At 38.0% G+C, this 15,997-nt stretch overlaps 1 protein-coding gene across 4 annotated transcripts in view; it reads right to left on the bottom strand.

Moving 5' to 3' along the window:
* The window catches only part of PIK3CA (phosphatidylinositol-4,5-bisphosphate 3-kinase catalytic subunit alpha), a 42,341-nt gene continuing 27,832 nt past the window's right edge, over positions 1,489-15,997 (bottom strand). For all 4 annotated transcript variants that reach the window (XM_021395562.1, XM_021395560.1, XM_021395563.1 and 1 more), the window contains 10 exons: positions 15,497-15,661; positions 14,828-14,931; positions 13,334-13,505; positions 12,893-12,999; positions 12,272-12,393; positions 11,945-12,023; positions 10,253-10,423; positions 9,647-9,764; positions 9,329-9,480; positions 1,489-8,669 (listed from right to left, as the gene is read on the bottom strand). In XM_021395562.1, coding sequence (XP_021251237.1) covers positions 8,399-8,669; positions 9,329-9,480; positions 9,647-9,764; positions 10,253-10,423; positions 11,945-12,023; positions 12,272-12,393; positions 12,893-12,999; positions 13,334-13,505; positions 14,828-14,931; positions 15,497-15,661 — 1,461 coding nt within the window. In that variant the 3' untranslated portion in view covers positions 1,489-8,398. The remainder of the gene's footprint in view (positions 8,670-9,328; positions 9,481-9,646; positions 9,765-10,252; positions 10,424-11,944; positions 12,024-12,271; positions 12,394-12,892; positions 13,000-13,333; positions 13,506-14,827; positions 14,932-15,496; positions 15,662-15,997) is intronic.

The following is a 15,997-nucleotide window of genomic DNA, read 5'->3' as shown; positions in this document are numbered from 1 at the left end:
GACGGCGACCGTGCAGGAGGTGGGCCGGGGGCCGCCTCAAGCCTTTCCTCGCCCCCTTCTTATACAAGGAGCCGCCTGGGCCGCGACCGTGCCTGTCAGCGTTGGAAACTGCGCTCGCTGCCGTTTCTTCCACATTAAAGGCTGGCGTGGTTGTGCTGGACTTAAGTTATAAAATCCTGCCTTTAGTCTTTGGGAAGTCAGAAAACAAGGATTTGGTTACAGCCACGCTGGAAGAGCTTCACCATGTGGTCACGCACGTTGAAGTACAGCCGTCCTTCTGAAGGCACGTTGCTGAGCCCTCAGAAAGTAATGCAATTCCTCTCTCCGCTCTTGGGCTGAATTACCAATCAAACAAGATTTTAGAATCCCCGCTCAGTTCGTTCTGTGCTGCTTATCCCCAGCTATAGGATTTTGGGTTTCCTCCAAGACAGAGTTGGATGACATTCCCACAAATTAGCTACAGCCATCCAACTGGGTGGATGCCTGCATATTTCTGTTCATGGCAAAGTTTCCGATGTAAATACTGTGAAAATGAAAAAAAAACACTTTCTCTAGTGCCCAGCAGAAGGCAGTAGCATGAATTTGTAAAGTGCCAAGAAAAAAAAGAAAAACAATACAAAAACAACCCCCTCTCCAAAAAAATAAAACCCAAACAAAACAAAAATAAATAAAAACAACCCTTTCTCTTGAATCCAGTCTTCAGTGAGACACAATCATGCTAACCAATTCACTTCCACATAAAGCACAATGTCATCTTTATGTTTTGACTGATTTCTTCTCCACAAAGAACAGTGCAGCCCAACCACACAGCTTAAAAGGGAAGTCAGTGAAAGAAAAAAATATCTGAGGAGGATCCCCTTTGAAGCCATAGATACAGTTCAAAGCTGTAGGCACCAAAAGGCTTCATCCATGCTTTAGGAATAAAATTAATCTCACTTCTGAGACCACCACCATGCCTGAGATCTTCAGACAAATCAGGCTCAGGTTTTAATCACTCAGAACTCACTCCATCTGGAAATAGAAGGAAGCCCAGGTGCTAGTAACCTCCTGGTTTAAGCAGGCGACGCAGGTGATGTTCTTTTCAATCAGCAGGGCCGTATCTTACTGAAATAAGAGTGGGGTAAAGTGTTGAGTTAAACACGTAGCATGTGGTAACTTTTACCCATCAGCGGCAGCAGAGGCAGGCTGCTTTTGGGATGGGAGGCACTTCAGCTTTGACCTTGCAAGCTGCAGAGCTAGAATATCTTGTTGTGCAGCCAAGGGGTGACAAATCCAGGCATCTCAGCTCCTTGTAGGAGGACTTGTTCCTTCCTTTCTGGAAGGCCCCAGCCTGACCCACGTTTCACAGAGAAAGCACGGGAGCTGTGGAGCACACGGGTTTCAGAGCATCCCTTAAGACTCGCACCCTGTGGACAACAACAGAGCCCAAAATACCAAATCACACTTCCACAACTCGAGTTGCTGTAAATTCGCATTCCAGAACGAGCGTACCAACCATATTATTTTAATTTAGTTTTTAGTAGATACAGTAACACTCAAAAGTGTGATAAAAACCCGAAGTAGTATTTTTTTTTTTTAATAAACAGCATGTGATACAGACCACGGAGATAAATAAAAAGCAGACTTTTTACAGTTCCCCATGAACATGAACTACAATTAAGTGTCACAGGCCAAAGTTTGCTTGTTACTTGAGTAGCACAGCAGAAGGGATTTTTTTTTTTTAAATGTACTGCAAGACTTTCTCAGTACAACAATACATGCATTTTACTGCATCTTAAACCTGTTTTGGCCCATTATTACTAAAAATTTCTTGTTTTCTAGCTATTATACCACAGGACCTGTATTACAGAATGACATACACATCCCAACATCCCTCCCACCCCCCATAGTGGTTATTTCAAAGATAATTGTCACATTTTAAAAATGTATTTCAACACTGGTGGGTGTTTATACTCTTTTTTGATGCAGACACGAACTGCCACTAGCTTCAATAAAGCAGCATAAGCATCAAGAGAATACACGCTCCTAGGCTCTGCCTATGCAAAATGCCAGCAGGATCCTGGTTAAGGGAGGTGGTCCTTGATCCTCTGCTCAGCACTAAGGAGACCAAACCAGCAGTGCTGGGCTCCCCAATACAAGAGACATGGACATACTGGAGCTGGTCCAGTAAAGAGCCATAAAAACAAAGGATACGTACAGCGGGAGGCTGAGAACTGGGATTGTTTAGACTGGTGAAGAGAAAGCTCAAGGGCACCATGTCAATATTTACACATACCTGATGGAGGGGGTAAAGAAGACAGGCAAGGCTGTTCTTGGCACCCTACATAACATTAGGCAATGAAATAGAGGGAATTTCATTCAAACATCAAGAGAAAGCTTTTTGTGTGAATCCTCCTCTCTGGGGTGGCTGGGGCAGCCTGCTCTAGCTGAGCCTGCGTCCAACAGGGCAGTCAAAATGGATGATCTCCAGAGGTCCCTGACAGCTTCAGTTCCATGCAATTCTGTGACAACTCTTGCTGTCACGGTGCCGGCTGCAGTGACAATACTTTCAAAACTTCAAGCATGAGAACTCAGGACATCAGGCTGCAGCTGTATGTTGTTCTTTTTCAGAATCCTTTTCTCCAGCAGGCAAGAGGATTTTGGTGCTGGATGTGACTATTCACAGTTAAAACTTGCAGAGATGGAACGGGGCAAGGGGAGAGAGAATGATACTCCCAGAAGATGAAATTATACATTTATATTCACAAAAAAAAGATGATAAACGTAGACCACAGTGGCTATAAGACAAGAAGAATTTCTCTTTCCTCCCTTCCTCTCCCCCCCCAAACCAAATGCGACAGGAAGACAAGCTAGGACAGGCTGGGACAGTTGATAACTTAGGCTTTAGAACACTATTAACGAATCCTGGGAATTGAGTAAAAATACATAGACCAATGAAACAAAGCAGAATTAGACTACAGCTGTGAACATCCACATCTTGGACCTCATGGATTGAGCTACAGTGGACATAAGAGCGTTAGGACATAAAGCTTCTGCTTGAATTAGGCTTTCAGTAACTTCAGCAATACAATTGTCCAGTTTAACTGGGAGTAATTCTAATACTGGAACAGGTTCCTAACTAAACTGATAGTGTTACACTGAACTCAAGGGTTCCTAAACCATTTTATAGCTACTGGGGAATTGGCACCAGAATTTCAGGAGTCAAGACAGTGTATTTTGTGGCCTTCCTCATGCTGAAAAAAAATGTGCATCACACGCAGAAACAACAGTAAGGACACTTACATTAATGCAAATCAGCAGGGAAGCTAACAGACAGACCACTGCTTAAATTAATCTCCTCTTACAAATATTTTAAGTTGTTCTTAGACTGTGGGCACGTCCACTCTCAGGGAGAGGGGTGTTGGAGAGGGAAGAGATGTGGACAGAGGGGCCCACCTCTGTACTGGAGTCAGGAAAGCTAACACAGTACATCTCGTACTTTTAAATTCTATCTCATAAAGCTCAGAAGTCAAGAAGAATGCTGTACTCCAAATACGGTATTAAGAACAACTGTTTTTTGCCTGAGTGGTGGTTCGCAAGTCTTAAGACTGTGAAAGAGCAGAAAGAGGAAACATTTCAGAGTTTTCCTTAAGCTAATGAGCACTAAAAATCCTCAAAGTCCTAAAAATAAAAGCTACTACCAACAAGATTACTGCAGTTATGAATTAGAGAGCTAAAAAGGCTAGTTAATAAAGAAAGACTATTTCCAAAGAAATAGTCAAGGATTTAATTAGGCAGCTAGTACCCATTCCTCTCATTAAAAGAGCACCCTTCATACTGAAACATACCAACAAGCAGTCTGGGACTGCAATATACGCAGAGCCTAATTCTGATTTCATATACCATTGTGAATCCAGAGTGTTTCTAATGAAATCTGTGTTATGCCTGCACACAGTGAAATCAATTTCCCAAAGGCCAGGGCACCTAGACTTGGTTAGTGTTGCACACAAACTTCTATATGCGGTTTCCAGTTGGCTTCCTTAAAAAAAAACATGGATTAAAACCAACCCACACAAGATCAGCTGCAGGGTGGGTGGTGAGCTACCCATCATTTGGGACAGAGAGAACCTTACCCTAAACTGAGACAACTTTCAGCATGGAAAAAAAAAGATAAAAATTCATTATTTGTATGAAACATACATTACCAAATTAAAACGGATATTCAACAATCTGCAACAACATCTACAGCTACAGTATTAAAAAACAAATGAAAAACAAATAAAACCAACAATGAAAGCGTGGTTCTTCTTTCAACTAGAACAAAAATAAAAAAGAAACACAGAAATTAAGAAAGATCTCAGAAGCAGTGAATTACAATTCTCTCTGAAATACCACACCATTTTCATTAACTTGTAGTAGTTAAAAAACGTCAAAAGACATCAACAGAAGAGTAATTTCAGTGGCTTCATTTTTCTTTTTTTTTTTTGAATGGGTCCAGCCCACGTCTGCAACCTGTACAGACATGCAAAACAGGAGGAACTCACAATTATTATTTAGAACAGGTGCTGGAACATGCCAGTTATTAAACGACAGGGAACATGCCAGTTGTAGAATGACAAAGCAAAGAGAATGCCTTCAAGTCGTCAGCAAACACGTGCTACTGACCGCCGAAGGGCTTTTAACATTTTACATGGAAAAGAAAGCTGAAAAACCAAACCAAGACTCCAGAAGCCCAGCAGCAGGGTTATCACATACAGAGTTCTCTACGAGCTCGGTAATTTCTATATTGCCTTTAATATGCAGGCTTATCTTCTCCACAAGATACCAAAGCATGGACAATTCTGGTTTTATTTAAACACTCAAATGTTTTCCTCCCTCCCTCCAAATTATACTGAAAGTATGTCTGAAAAAACCTGCAAATGCACTCCTTCAGGACAGAAATGGTGCATTAGTCAGAGGTGCGTGTTGAGCTACCTCCAGGAAAGCAAAGAATGTATTTTAAGAAAAACTAAGCAGCAGCAACCTGTTTGTTTTGTTAAATCAAGCTCAACTAGCTTCACAGTTGAAGAGGTTAGTCTTTAAAGTGATATTTCACTAAACCACCACTTCCTAATGCTTTGTAGTGACACCTACAGCCCAGCTCTGGGCTCCTTGCTCCAGGAGTCCTCCTGTAGAGTTTTGCAGGAACGAGGTGTTCAGACTTAACTCAAGCTCAAAACAAGCTGCTTAGTGCTTTGTGCGTTTGATACTCAGAATAAAGGGAACATTTTCTAATCTCCATGAAGTGGGAATAGTTAAAGAAAATAAAAATTCCAATTCCAAGCAATCAGAAACAATCTTGAGCTCAGTTACAGATGCCTTCACAGTCTGTAAGCAGATCTCACTTCTGATATTGAAAATAGATGACATCGCCCTATTTACATCAACATAAGCCAACAGTAACTCCATTATCTTCAGTGAATTTATATCAGAGAAAAGTGGCGTAACAAGGTAAGGTAATTAGTATTAAATGCTTTGAAGCTGGAAGAACTTTTCTTTTCCCCTGAAACACCAGCAGAATGTTTTCCAAATGCCCATCTTTGTTACTGTAGGAACAATAGCTCAAAGCCCATGATCTTCCCCTATTTTTTTTTTTAAACTATAATTACCCCACATCACAGTATGTCTATGTCACTAAGTTTCCTTTCTTTTATTATTTGATGTCAATATGAACTTCTACAGCTCATGCACAGCATTTAGTTGCAGTAAGTTTTGGAAACAGAGCCTGATTCCTCATACCTTTCTGTTTGTGCAAAAAGGGTGCAAAACACTGTATGCTTGAACTGAAAGACATTTATACCCATATTTACACAAGTATATGATTAGGAAGGCGTAAAGTACAAAAGAAGGTGGGCTCATAGGATGCAACAGATTTGAGTTTATCTTTCCAACCTGGTTGGAAAAGTCCAACCATCCTCTTATATAAAAAAGGTAAAACATTGTTTCATTAATAGATAAATAATGATAATATAGCACCTAATGTAGCATTTGTGCAACAATTTTACTCTGTTAAATTAAGAGTTATAGCCAACAGGGTTTCAGATTTTGCAAAAGAAACAATTTAAACTCATTGAAACAAAACCATGTATTCAAAGAGCTACACCATTAGTGTTGACTGCAAAGTAATATGTACAAAGGTAATTTTGCTCTAGAAAGTATGACCGAGGTTAGCAGGAGTAAAAATATTCGTATGAACAAAAAGGAATATGTAACAGTCAATAAGGAATAATGGGAAGTCTGATGGACTACTCTGAAGGGTTTAGGAGAACTAAGGAAATAAAACTTCACATTTCCCACACTATTCTTGGAACTCCTGTAGTGTTCGCAAAAACAGGTTTCCCCCCACAACATTGTCAAGTATCTATGTGTACAGTAATTAACTGCAAGAGCTTGACTATGAAAGGATCTTCAAAGACCAAAGTCCTGGCTTTACAATCCCCAAAGTCTTTCATAACATAATTGATTGCACATTTTTAATATATTACAATTTGCTAAATTAAGCCAACCACTCATTACCTCACCAGTACAGCCTGCACAAAGTACAGTTTATTTATATACTTATATTCTAATCTAAAACCAGCTGTCAGCATATTTTATATTACATGTGGTATTGCACTTTTTGAGTGGCACCTCGGTGTGTGTTTGGAAGTGAATGAGTTGAATCCCCCAAAGCCCCAGACCTTTGGAATTCAACTTCAAGTGCTGCCAATCTAACAAGCTTAAAATGTTAGGGTGAACATCACCCTCAGAATCATGGGTTTCACTAATTAAAAAGAAAACAACCTTTTTAGTAATTAGAAAAACAGTCCTACCTGAAGTTGTGCGTGAGGGCAATCTGACATCCTTTTTACTCCGAACAGTTTCAAAAAAGTGGTGCCAATTTAATTGATTGCACACATCATAATTGTGTTGGAGGACAACAACTAGATTTACAAATATATATTACACACACACACAAAACGGACAAAGCTATAAAATGTTTGGTAACTCCACATGCTTTGAGCTAGCCAACATATTTGCTGCATGTTGAACTGTTTGTTATTGATCATATTGAAGATCTAAACAGCTATTTCTGATGTATCAGTTACTGAATTAAACAACCACTTCCAGAGCGGAGGAAGAAAGAGGAGGAGAAATGATGGACCCAAAAGTTGAGGGTTTAAACATACATTCCTTGAATAGCCAGCATATCACTTCAGTAATGTGAAGAGTATTGTCCCAATTTTTAATTATCTTTATTTATTTATTTTTTAAAAGAATCTTAGGCCAAGTTCACCTCTGGCATCAGTGGGTATGTCTCCCACCACTTCAGTGGCACTTGTGTCCTCTTTCACCAGGGTGGAATTTGGTCCTATGTGTATAACTGGTCACCTTCAGTGACATTAAGGGAAAGGGGAGTCTTGGACAGATAGAACTGGGCTGCAAAATTAAAAAGAGTGAATATTGGACAAATCATGTAAATAAAGAATATATATTAATAATAGTTCCTATTATATAAATAGCCTTTATAAAAAAATAATCTTTCAATAATTTTAATAACTCACCTTTTTTTAGGATCTGGAAAACATGTATGAAAAAAATCTATTCAGTTCAAGTTAGATTAAAGTAAACCTAAGATGAACACTACAACTCTTTGTTGCACTAAACCCAATTCTGACCGTTCAGTTTCCAGGTTAGTCAGTTTTGGGGGATGATAAGAAAAGTTTCTTTGTGAAGGTATGAATTGCACCCCTAGAAATACTGAGCAGAAGAAACACCATACTGAATGGGCCTATTTCCTACTGCTTTCTGAAACTGTGCAGATGACAGACCCAGAAATCAAAGGGTCATCTAAACCCCCATGTATGTTAATGCCTCTGAGCACATTTAAAGGCACTGTCCTCTCACTATTTTTAGATCTTTGAGCTTAAACTCCTTCCCTTCAAACTACACTGCACTTAAATATTAACTATCACTTGAACTTTCTTTCAATGCTTTTCAGTCTAGCATAGTCTCTACCTGCTGTACCAGACCTAAGGTAATACGTGATGGACTCTATATTCATGCTGGCACTATCTTCTTTTTCCTTCTAATTTATCCTACCAAATGAAAAAAGGAAACATTCTTCCAAGTTTACCTTTTTGGGCTTAAGGCATAACATGAAGTCACACATCATACTAAAGCTTAATTTTTGAAGTGTACAATTTTAGTGCTATCTGAAACCCTGTTTTACATTGTTTTTCAACAGTTGTCTGAACAGTTCATCTCTTTTCTTGCCAGAAGTTCTAATATCATTCGTGGTTTGTGCAATTCCTACGCAACCAGTCTTTGCTGCTAACAGGTATTAACAGTGTAGTACCCACAAAGCGGGTCATTAGTTCTCATTTTCTTTGCTTTCACTTCAGTTCAAAGCGTGTTGCTTTATTGTGTGGAAGATCCAGTCCATTTTTGTTGTCCAGCCACCATGGTGAGCATCATTCATTTGCTTCATGAAGTACTCAAGAGCTTCCTGCTCAGTTTTGTCCAATGCAAGGGTCTTTCGAATGTACGCAATATCGTCAAAGGACTGCAGTTCTGGCATTCCCGAGCCAAGCATCATGGAGAAGAGATTTATGAACAGATTGGCATGCTGCCGAATTGCCAGATAAGCCTTATAACACATCTCCTGAAACCTAGAACGGACAGAGGAGAAAAACCACACCCACAAAAAGACAGTGCTCAGTATATTGCCTTGTTAGATGCATTTCTTTTTCACCTCTAAACGTTTTTCAAGCAACTATATACAGATAAAAGGTAGACCTTTTTTAGTTGAACAAAACTCACCAAAATGTTAAGACAGATATCCTTATCTTCCTACTTAGATTATTTTAATTGCTGTAACGCCTAGAAGCGGTCAGACTGACACAATAGCCAAATTAAGATTCCTAGCCTCGATTCTCAATTGCAGTTTGTGCAAACATTCAACGAGTCTAAGGGGGTACATAGAGCCATTTTACTTGTTTGTGCTGACATTTCAGATCATAAAGCAAGTTTCCTGAGCTACTGCTGCAAAGAGTGCTTCCGTGGTTATCGGTGAGAGATACATTTCTGTCCCATACTTCTGTGAAGTAATTGTTCATCCTTAGCTACTTGGCAGAATGCAGTGAACACAGGAGCATTTGCTCTATTACAGCACTGAGTGAGAAACATCTGTTTATGTGAAACAATTATAATGTGAAAAATTATAATAAACAATTATAATTTTCAGTTCAAAATTAAAGGTCACCAGTATTGAATTGCGTTTTATGTACAAAATACTCTGGAATTTAAATGCTTATAGAAAGGTACTTACCTTTCAAACTCCCTTGTTTTGGTACATTCTTGGGCTCCTTTACTAATCACTATTAGAAAGTCTTGTGTTAAGACAAAGGGCACACGCTCTCTTTTGTAGCCAAATTTCTTCTTCTTGTGATCAAGGAAGTGGCCAAAGTCAATATGAAACAGCTTGGAAAGACAAAAAAAAGTATTTTAAGATTATTAATTCCTTGTTTAAAGGATGCAATTGTAAAATTGCTCATTCCTCACAGTTCAGATTTTTTTTTTTTTAAAACAAACTCATATCAAATTAAAAGATTATATTTGGCTATGTACTTGCAAAACCAGATCTTACTTGTCCATCATCTTTCACCATGATGTTACTGTTGTGGCGATCACCAATGCCCAATATAAAGGTAGCAACACAGTAGCCGGCACAAGAACGTGTAAACAAGTCAATAGCTGCATCATACCTATTGAAAACAAAGAAAACATTTTGCTACAGATATTGTAATAATACAAAATTGTTGATTGATTTGTGTAAAAGGCAAGAACCAATTTCACTATTTTCACTCAATGAAGTAGAGTTCCTAGACTTTACTGAAGTAAGGAAGAAATTCAGCATACACTGGAAATCGAAATACTTACAGTTAAGCACATAGAACATTAAATGAGCTATTAAAATGACTGTCTTTCTTCTAAAGGCAGACATGAGCTTTCACTTGGAGAGCTACAGTTAAGCCATGTCTTCTTAATTCTTCTGCCTTCAACTTGCTTTACTGTTTAGAAATCACATAACACTCAAACTCATTAAATACAAGCAAAATGCAAACAGAACTATTAGGCAAATGAGACCAGGGAAAAATACAGACTATTTCCCACTTGATACATTCTAGTTCTCTTGAAGCTTCCATCAAAAAGAGCAAGTGGACAAGAGAAACTCAGCAACAAGAAATCTCACATTTCTCCTTTGTTCTTGTCCTTGAGCCACTGATGCAACGTATGGCTGTTGAACTGCAGTGCTCCCTTTAAGCCTCCTTTACACTGAATCTGCATGATCGTATGAGAACTTCTCACTACCTCAATGAGTCCCACGCAGTCACCAATAGACAAACAACCATAAGGCAACATCCTGTAAGAGAAAGTTTTTTTTTTTTTTTTTAAAATAACACACATTTTAAGACAGCAAGCAAAAGGCATTGTTATATGATCTTGACTAGGTAAGCATTATTTTACTGACTTTAGGATGTAAAAATCTGATTTAATGCTTTACAGGTGTATTATCATTGGTTCTGTGAAAAAAGCATACCAGACACTACTCCTGTAACATGCCAACCACTGTATCCACCAATGCTGCTCTTTAGTTTTGTATCAGGATAAAATTTTTCCTCAAACTTTTACTGTTGCATTTTTGGAGGCTTTGGGGATCCATTGGAGAAGCCTCTTAAGAAGGCATCCAGCATAATTTAACAGTATCTGTCCAACTACATTAAAACTGGAATACTAGAGTCAGAATCTAAGCATTCAGAAAGTGAATTTTAGGACTTATGAATTCCTATGAAGAAGTAGCAGGTAATAATACACTGTGTTGCCAGCATGGAACATTCAAAATGAGCTTTCAAGTAGTGCCTCAACATAGTAATTGTAATTGGAATCTATAGTCAGCAACATTATTATTTATCCAGATATTAATGGACTAACTATACCCAGAAGGCCATTTACTCATGCACTCTTTAAAGTTCATAAATTATTCTGTAATCCGTAAGTGAAACTCAAAGGACAGATTCAGTAACGCATTTTTCTCTTTAGAAGTAGAAGAAATTATTTCTTGTCTCCCGCTCCCCCCCCGCCCCGCCACACAGTTCTCTGCCCCTACCCTCACCAAATCTGAATTTCTTCTGTCTGTTGCATTTGAAACATTTGTTCTGAGAGAAGTCAAGCCAGTCTTTTATTCAAATACTGAAATAAACAGCCATTATCATGTTTAACATCCTCTCTTAAAAGATTTCAGAGAGGGTCATGCTTCTAAGGAAAGCCCTTTTCTCTCCTGAACTTTCTTTCCTTTTGAGGGTAAAAGTATCTCACCAATAAAGGGAAACAGCCTTCCAAGTACACTGGAACACCAAAGTTTTTTGGTGATGAAAAAATACACAACAGAACCACAAATCTGCAAGACTTTATGTTAGACTTAAGAAACTGTGGAACACCAGTGCAGTGAATAACCAGCAGCAGAGCTGACTGCTGGTGTTGCCACGGAGGTGAGCTCCTCTGCTCTGGATTAACAGAGCAGAGAAGCTCTTTATTTGCTGAAGACTACAAGTTTGGCAGCCTGTTCAAAGCAAATGCTACAGATACCATCAGCAGACTATAGGGTGGCTTGTTTGCTTGATGTCTGGTAGCCATTCCTGCTATGTAGATCCCTCAGAGCAACTTGAATGAGACTGAAACACATTTCAAATGGGATTGTTACTTTACAGAATCCACTTGTTTAGCTAACTGAAAGTTATAAAAAATCCTCTTAAAAATATACAAGCATGCCTATTTATTGCATTTTACTTACTACCTTTGGGTAGTAGAGAAGTAATCCCTAGTCATAAACCAGCACATAAACCATTAGGAACAGTACTGCCTGAGAATGCCCTCTAATGCTTACCGAAGATCAAGACCTTGATTTTGCCAGATGTTTTCCATAATTCTAATTATCTGAAGTGTCAGCATGTCTTGACGCAAGTCTGGAATAATCACATAGATAAGACTGCAAGTTTCATAACACAGAATACTGTCACATCTTATTTCACTTTAGCACTAAGAAGTATTTCTAAAAGAAATAAGGTTTGTATAGATTAATGTAGGTTTTCTTCTCTCAAGAGAAAAGAACGGCTTTCAAGTGGGTGAGAATGAATATAAACTTGTGGTGATTTTAAAGCTGTTTAAAAATATATATTAAAACATAGCAATGGAATTGTCACGTGGACCTTACCATCTCCATTTTTAAAGATTATCTCATTGTTCTGAAATAGCAATTCAGACATAATATCTGGGTTTTCCCAGTTCAACCACAGGGGCCTTTTCGCAGATGACATTATTCTGCACTCCTCAAGCCTATAAAAAAAGAAGACATATATGAAATAAGCATATTTAGATTCTCATACTGTGTTTCCATAATACTATTACACTCTCCATTTTCTTCAAAATATTTGAGCTAGTATCAAATAAGTATGCATGTCTAACTGACAATCAACCACTGTTTTCATCTTGAAATTTACATTAGTAACTGCAGTGCTAATCACTGGCTAACCACAAGTGAAGAGCTAGCTCTGCTAATTTTTCCTTTGGCAGCGTGTGTTCCTTACACACGGAAAAAGGATCACAGTTCCTACCACCTAACAGGAACAGCTAACTATCATGTTGTTCTCTAATTTATTAAGTCACTACACTGAAACTACCTCACTCTTTGTAAATTACTCTGCTACATTTTATTCAGTTAACTTAGATAAACCCAGTATTCAGTATGTTAACATTTAACTGTAGTGTCGTTAATGTTAACATTACTAAGCATTGACTTAGTTATCCAGACAAAGTTCAGAAATGAAGACAATACCGAAGATTTCCCAGCTGATGAGCAGGATTAAGAGGAGAGATAAAGCCTTGTAAAGCATCCATAAAATCTGGACGTCTCATTTGTTCAACAAGAAACTTCATCTGCACCTGAAAAATAATTACATTCAGGTTGTAAGAACACTGACTAAATGTAAATGAAGATAAGCATCAGGTTTCAATTTTGTTTTAAGTACAGTTTTGCACAGCTCCACCGTCAGCAACTCTGCTTAGCCACAGGTTACACAAATCAAAGCCCTCAACTCGGGTTCTATTACCTTAAGACACAGACAATGGCAATGCGCACACAAAATACTACAGCTTCCAAGATACTACCTTCTAAAGTTAGTAGTATAAATAAGTTTCTAGTTAATCCAGTAGAACAGTTCTAGTAATTCCTATGACTAAATAGCAAAAGTTTTGGTGCGTGGACAGCTTAAAATACCTTCTGGGTCTCATCTTTCTTTTCCTGCTTGAGAATATCTGTGAGGTTAATCAACTTCTCCATAGCCTCCACCTGCCTGCTCAGATGCTTTAGGTACATTCCACACGCTCGACAATAGGACTCCAGAAGTAAACCAAACCTCTGACTTACAGTTTTATTGTGCATTTCAGACCTACACAGAGAGGAAGAACAGTTATAGCTTTAAGACAAGACCACTTACAGGTGCCAAAATGAAACTATACCTGTAACATCTTCCTGAAGGCTGCTTGTGGGTCCTTCTTCCCAGTTAAGCAACTTGTATTGACCTCCCACAACTCATCTCATTTTGAGACAATTGATCAGCAGAGTTCCATATCTTTTAGAACTAATTCAGCAGAGTTTTCAGGCTTTTCCTCTTCTCTCGACCCCATTCCTTCTTGCTCCATCCTGTCCTTCTCTAACCCTTATCCTTATTCAAAATCCATGTTTCTCAGAAATTCTGTACTAAGCCTCCAGTTTCAATTCAAGTTCCAGCTTTCCAAACAGTTTAATTTTCTCCTTCTGCCATCTAGCCAATTCCAGGCCAGTTATCTTGTTGTTACCTACTCTCAAACTTCACACAATTCTAAAATATATCCCCATACATACATTAATCAGCCAAGTCATTCCGTTATCCTTGGTGATTATCAAAACAAGTAGAAAACATAATAAATATTCCTTATTTCTATTTCTGTGCTTTGTGTTCGGTGTTTCATCGTAGAACAGCATTTTCAGATGAGATCTGGATACAACTCAGAATGCTGAAGGCTGAGTTATAGTCAGCCTTCTCAACAATAGGAGTTTCAAGAGCCCAAGTCATACTTAATGCAGAATAATGTGGATATTTTGGCTATCAATCTCTGTAGTCTTTAATAAGCATTTATGAACCATAATTTTTCAAAGATTCACCCAGTCCAGTTGCATGGCTTGCTTTAGGCCTCAGCTACTTGTAAAAGCATGAAGGTGCTACAGCCTTCTAAAGACAGGTCTGCAGAGATAGGGATTTTTAAGAAACATTTTTCCACAGCTTTCTGGCTTAATTTGAGAAGTAGCTCAGTTTCAGAAAAAAAAATTGCTAGGAAAGACTGGTGGGAGGATCTAGCATGTAACAACATTTAAAGAACAGAAATCTGTTGAAAGGTGTAAGTGGCTAATAATACAGGAAGCTTCCAGCAATCTTAGAGTCCCCTGCTTTTAGAATAATCACTATTAGAGGAAAAAAACGAAATGAAGCCAAGGATATATCTATAAGATTCATCATCTATTACTAATTAGCTTTTTAAACTGCAAGGAATGCATTCTGTTATCAAGCTATGCATTCAAACTCTTAAAAGAAAGTTTGCTTTGTATTTCTTACGTGGTAATATTTGCAAAAAAAAAAACCAAAACAGTATGTAGCATTTGGAACTTTTTTTTTAAAAAAAAAAAAGATTGTAAGAATCCCATCATTGCTATTAATGATATTATTAAGCTTACTTTAAATGCCAAAAGAAGAAGTGTCCTATCCGTTGGTTGGTCAGTGCCTTCTTGAGTAGAAATCTCACGAGTTGATTATCTAAGTACTGCTCATATTTCAGAACCTAGTTAAGGACAAAGAAAATTTGGAAAAAAAAATCAGTTGCAGTTATTATTTCGATGAACAGCATATAGATTAAGACAGTTATATAGAACACTATTTAAATTTGCCATAAAAATTTTGTAGACTGCCCAATCTTGGTATTTTAATAATACACACGCTAGCATTTGAAGAATATCTGCTAACAGAGTGCACAGACTGCTTTTATTTCAGAAACTTACCATCTGATGCTTCCTCTACTGTTATCAAATATTTTAGCTTCAGCATGCTTAACATTTTCAAAAAGATGCTTCTACTTGTGCTTTACCATATGCAAGACAGCTGAAACAGTTGCCTGTTCCAGTTGATAGAACAGTTCTGCATCTCTGCGCAATTTCATACCAACACCAGAAACCAGAGCACTACAGAAAACTAACTACATTCATCTTTCAGAGCTCCTCCTAATGTAATCTGCAGTGAAAACAAAATTCCTATGACATTTTTCACGATGTCTTAACTTTTCTTGTATTTCAAACTTGTATAATTACCAAATGTACAAAAGGCATCGAGAATACCAAAATGTTATATACCTGTACTAGCTGGATTAAGTACTGAGACAGTTTGTCATCTGTTAAGTACTTCTCTAGACACCGAACTGCAAAAGCTCGCACCAAGGGATCTGGATAATTACAATCCAAAAGCTCCATTGCTTGCTCTGGCTTGATTGGAGGCCAATCTTTTACCAAACAGTACATCTGTGGACAATAAGTCCAAGCACATTACACATTCACATTGAATAGGAAGAGGTTGTAATACACACCCAGTAGAAAGTATAATCACACAAACTGCTGATGAATATAAACTGTTTACTTGCCATTCCTTTCTGAAAAATAATTTGGTATTAATGCCAGTTGACTTATTTTATTTACTATAAAAGAATAAAAACAAAATCTCACATTTAAATAATAATCAGCAACATAACAAGGATTCAAGTAACACCACCAGAGAAAAAGCTAACACTCAGACTAAGCTCAAGAATGAGAACACAAGACCTTTCCTGGACCAGGAGTATGGATTGCATACAGCAAATA

This window comes from Numida meleagris, chromosome 4 (assembly GCF_002078875.1).
Source record: "Numida meleagris isolate 19003 breed g44 Domestic line chromosome 4, NumMel1.0, whole genome shotgun sequence".
Taxonomy (NCBI): domain Eukaryota; kingdom Metazoa; phylum Chordata; class Aves; order Galliformes; family Numididae; genus Numida; species Numida meleagris.
Note: the sequence above shows the minus strand (reverse complement) of the source record. Positions and strands in the feature narration are given on the sequence as shown.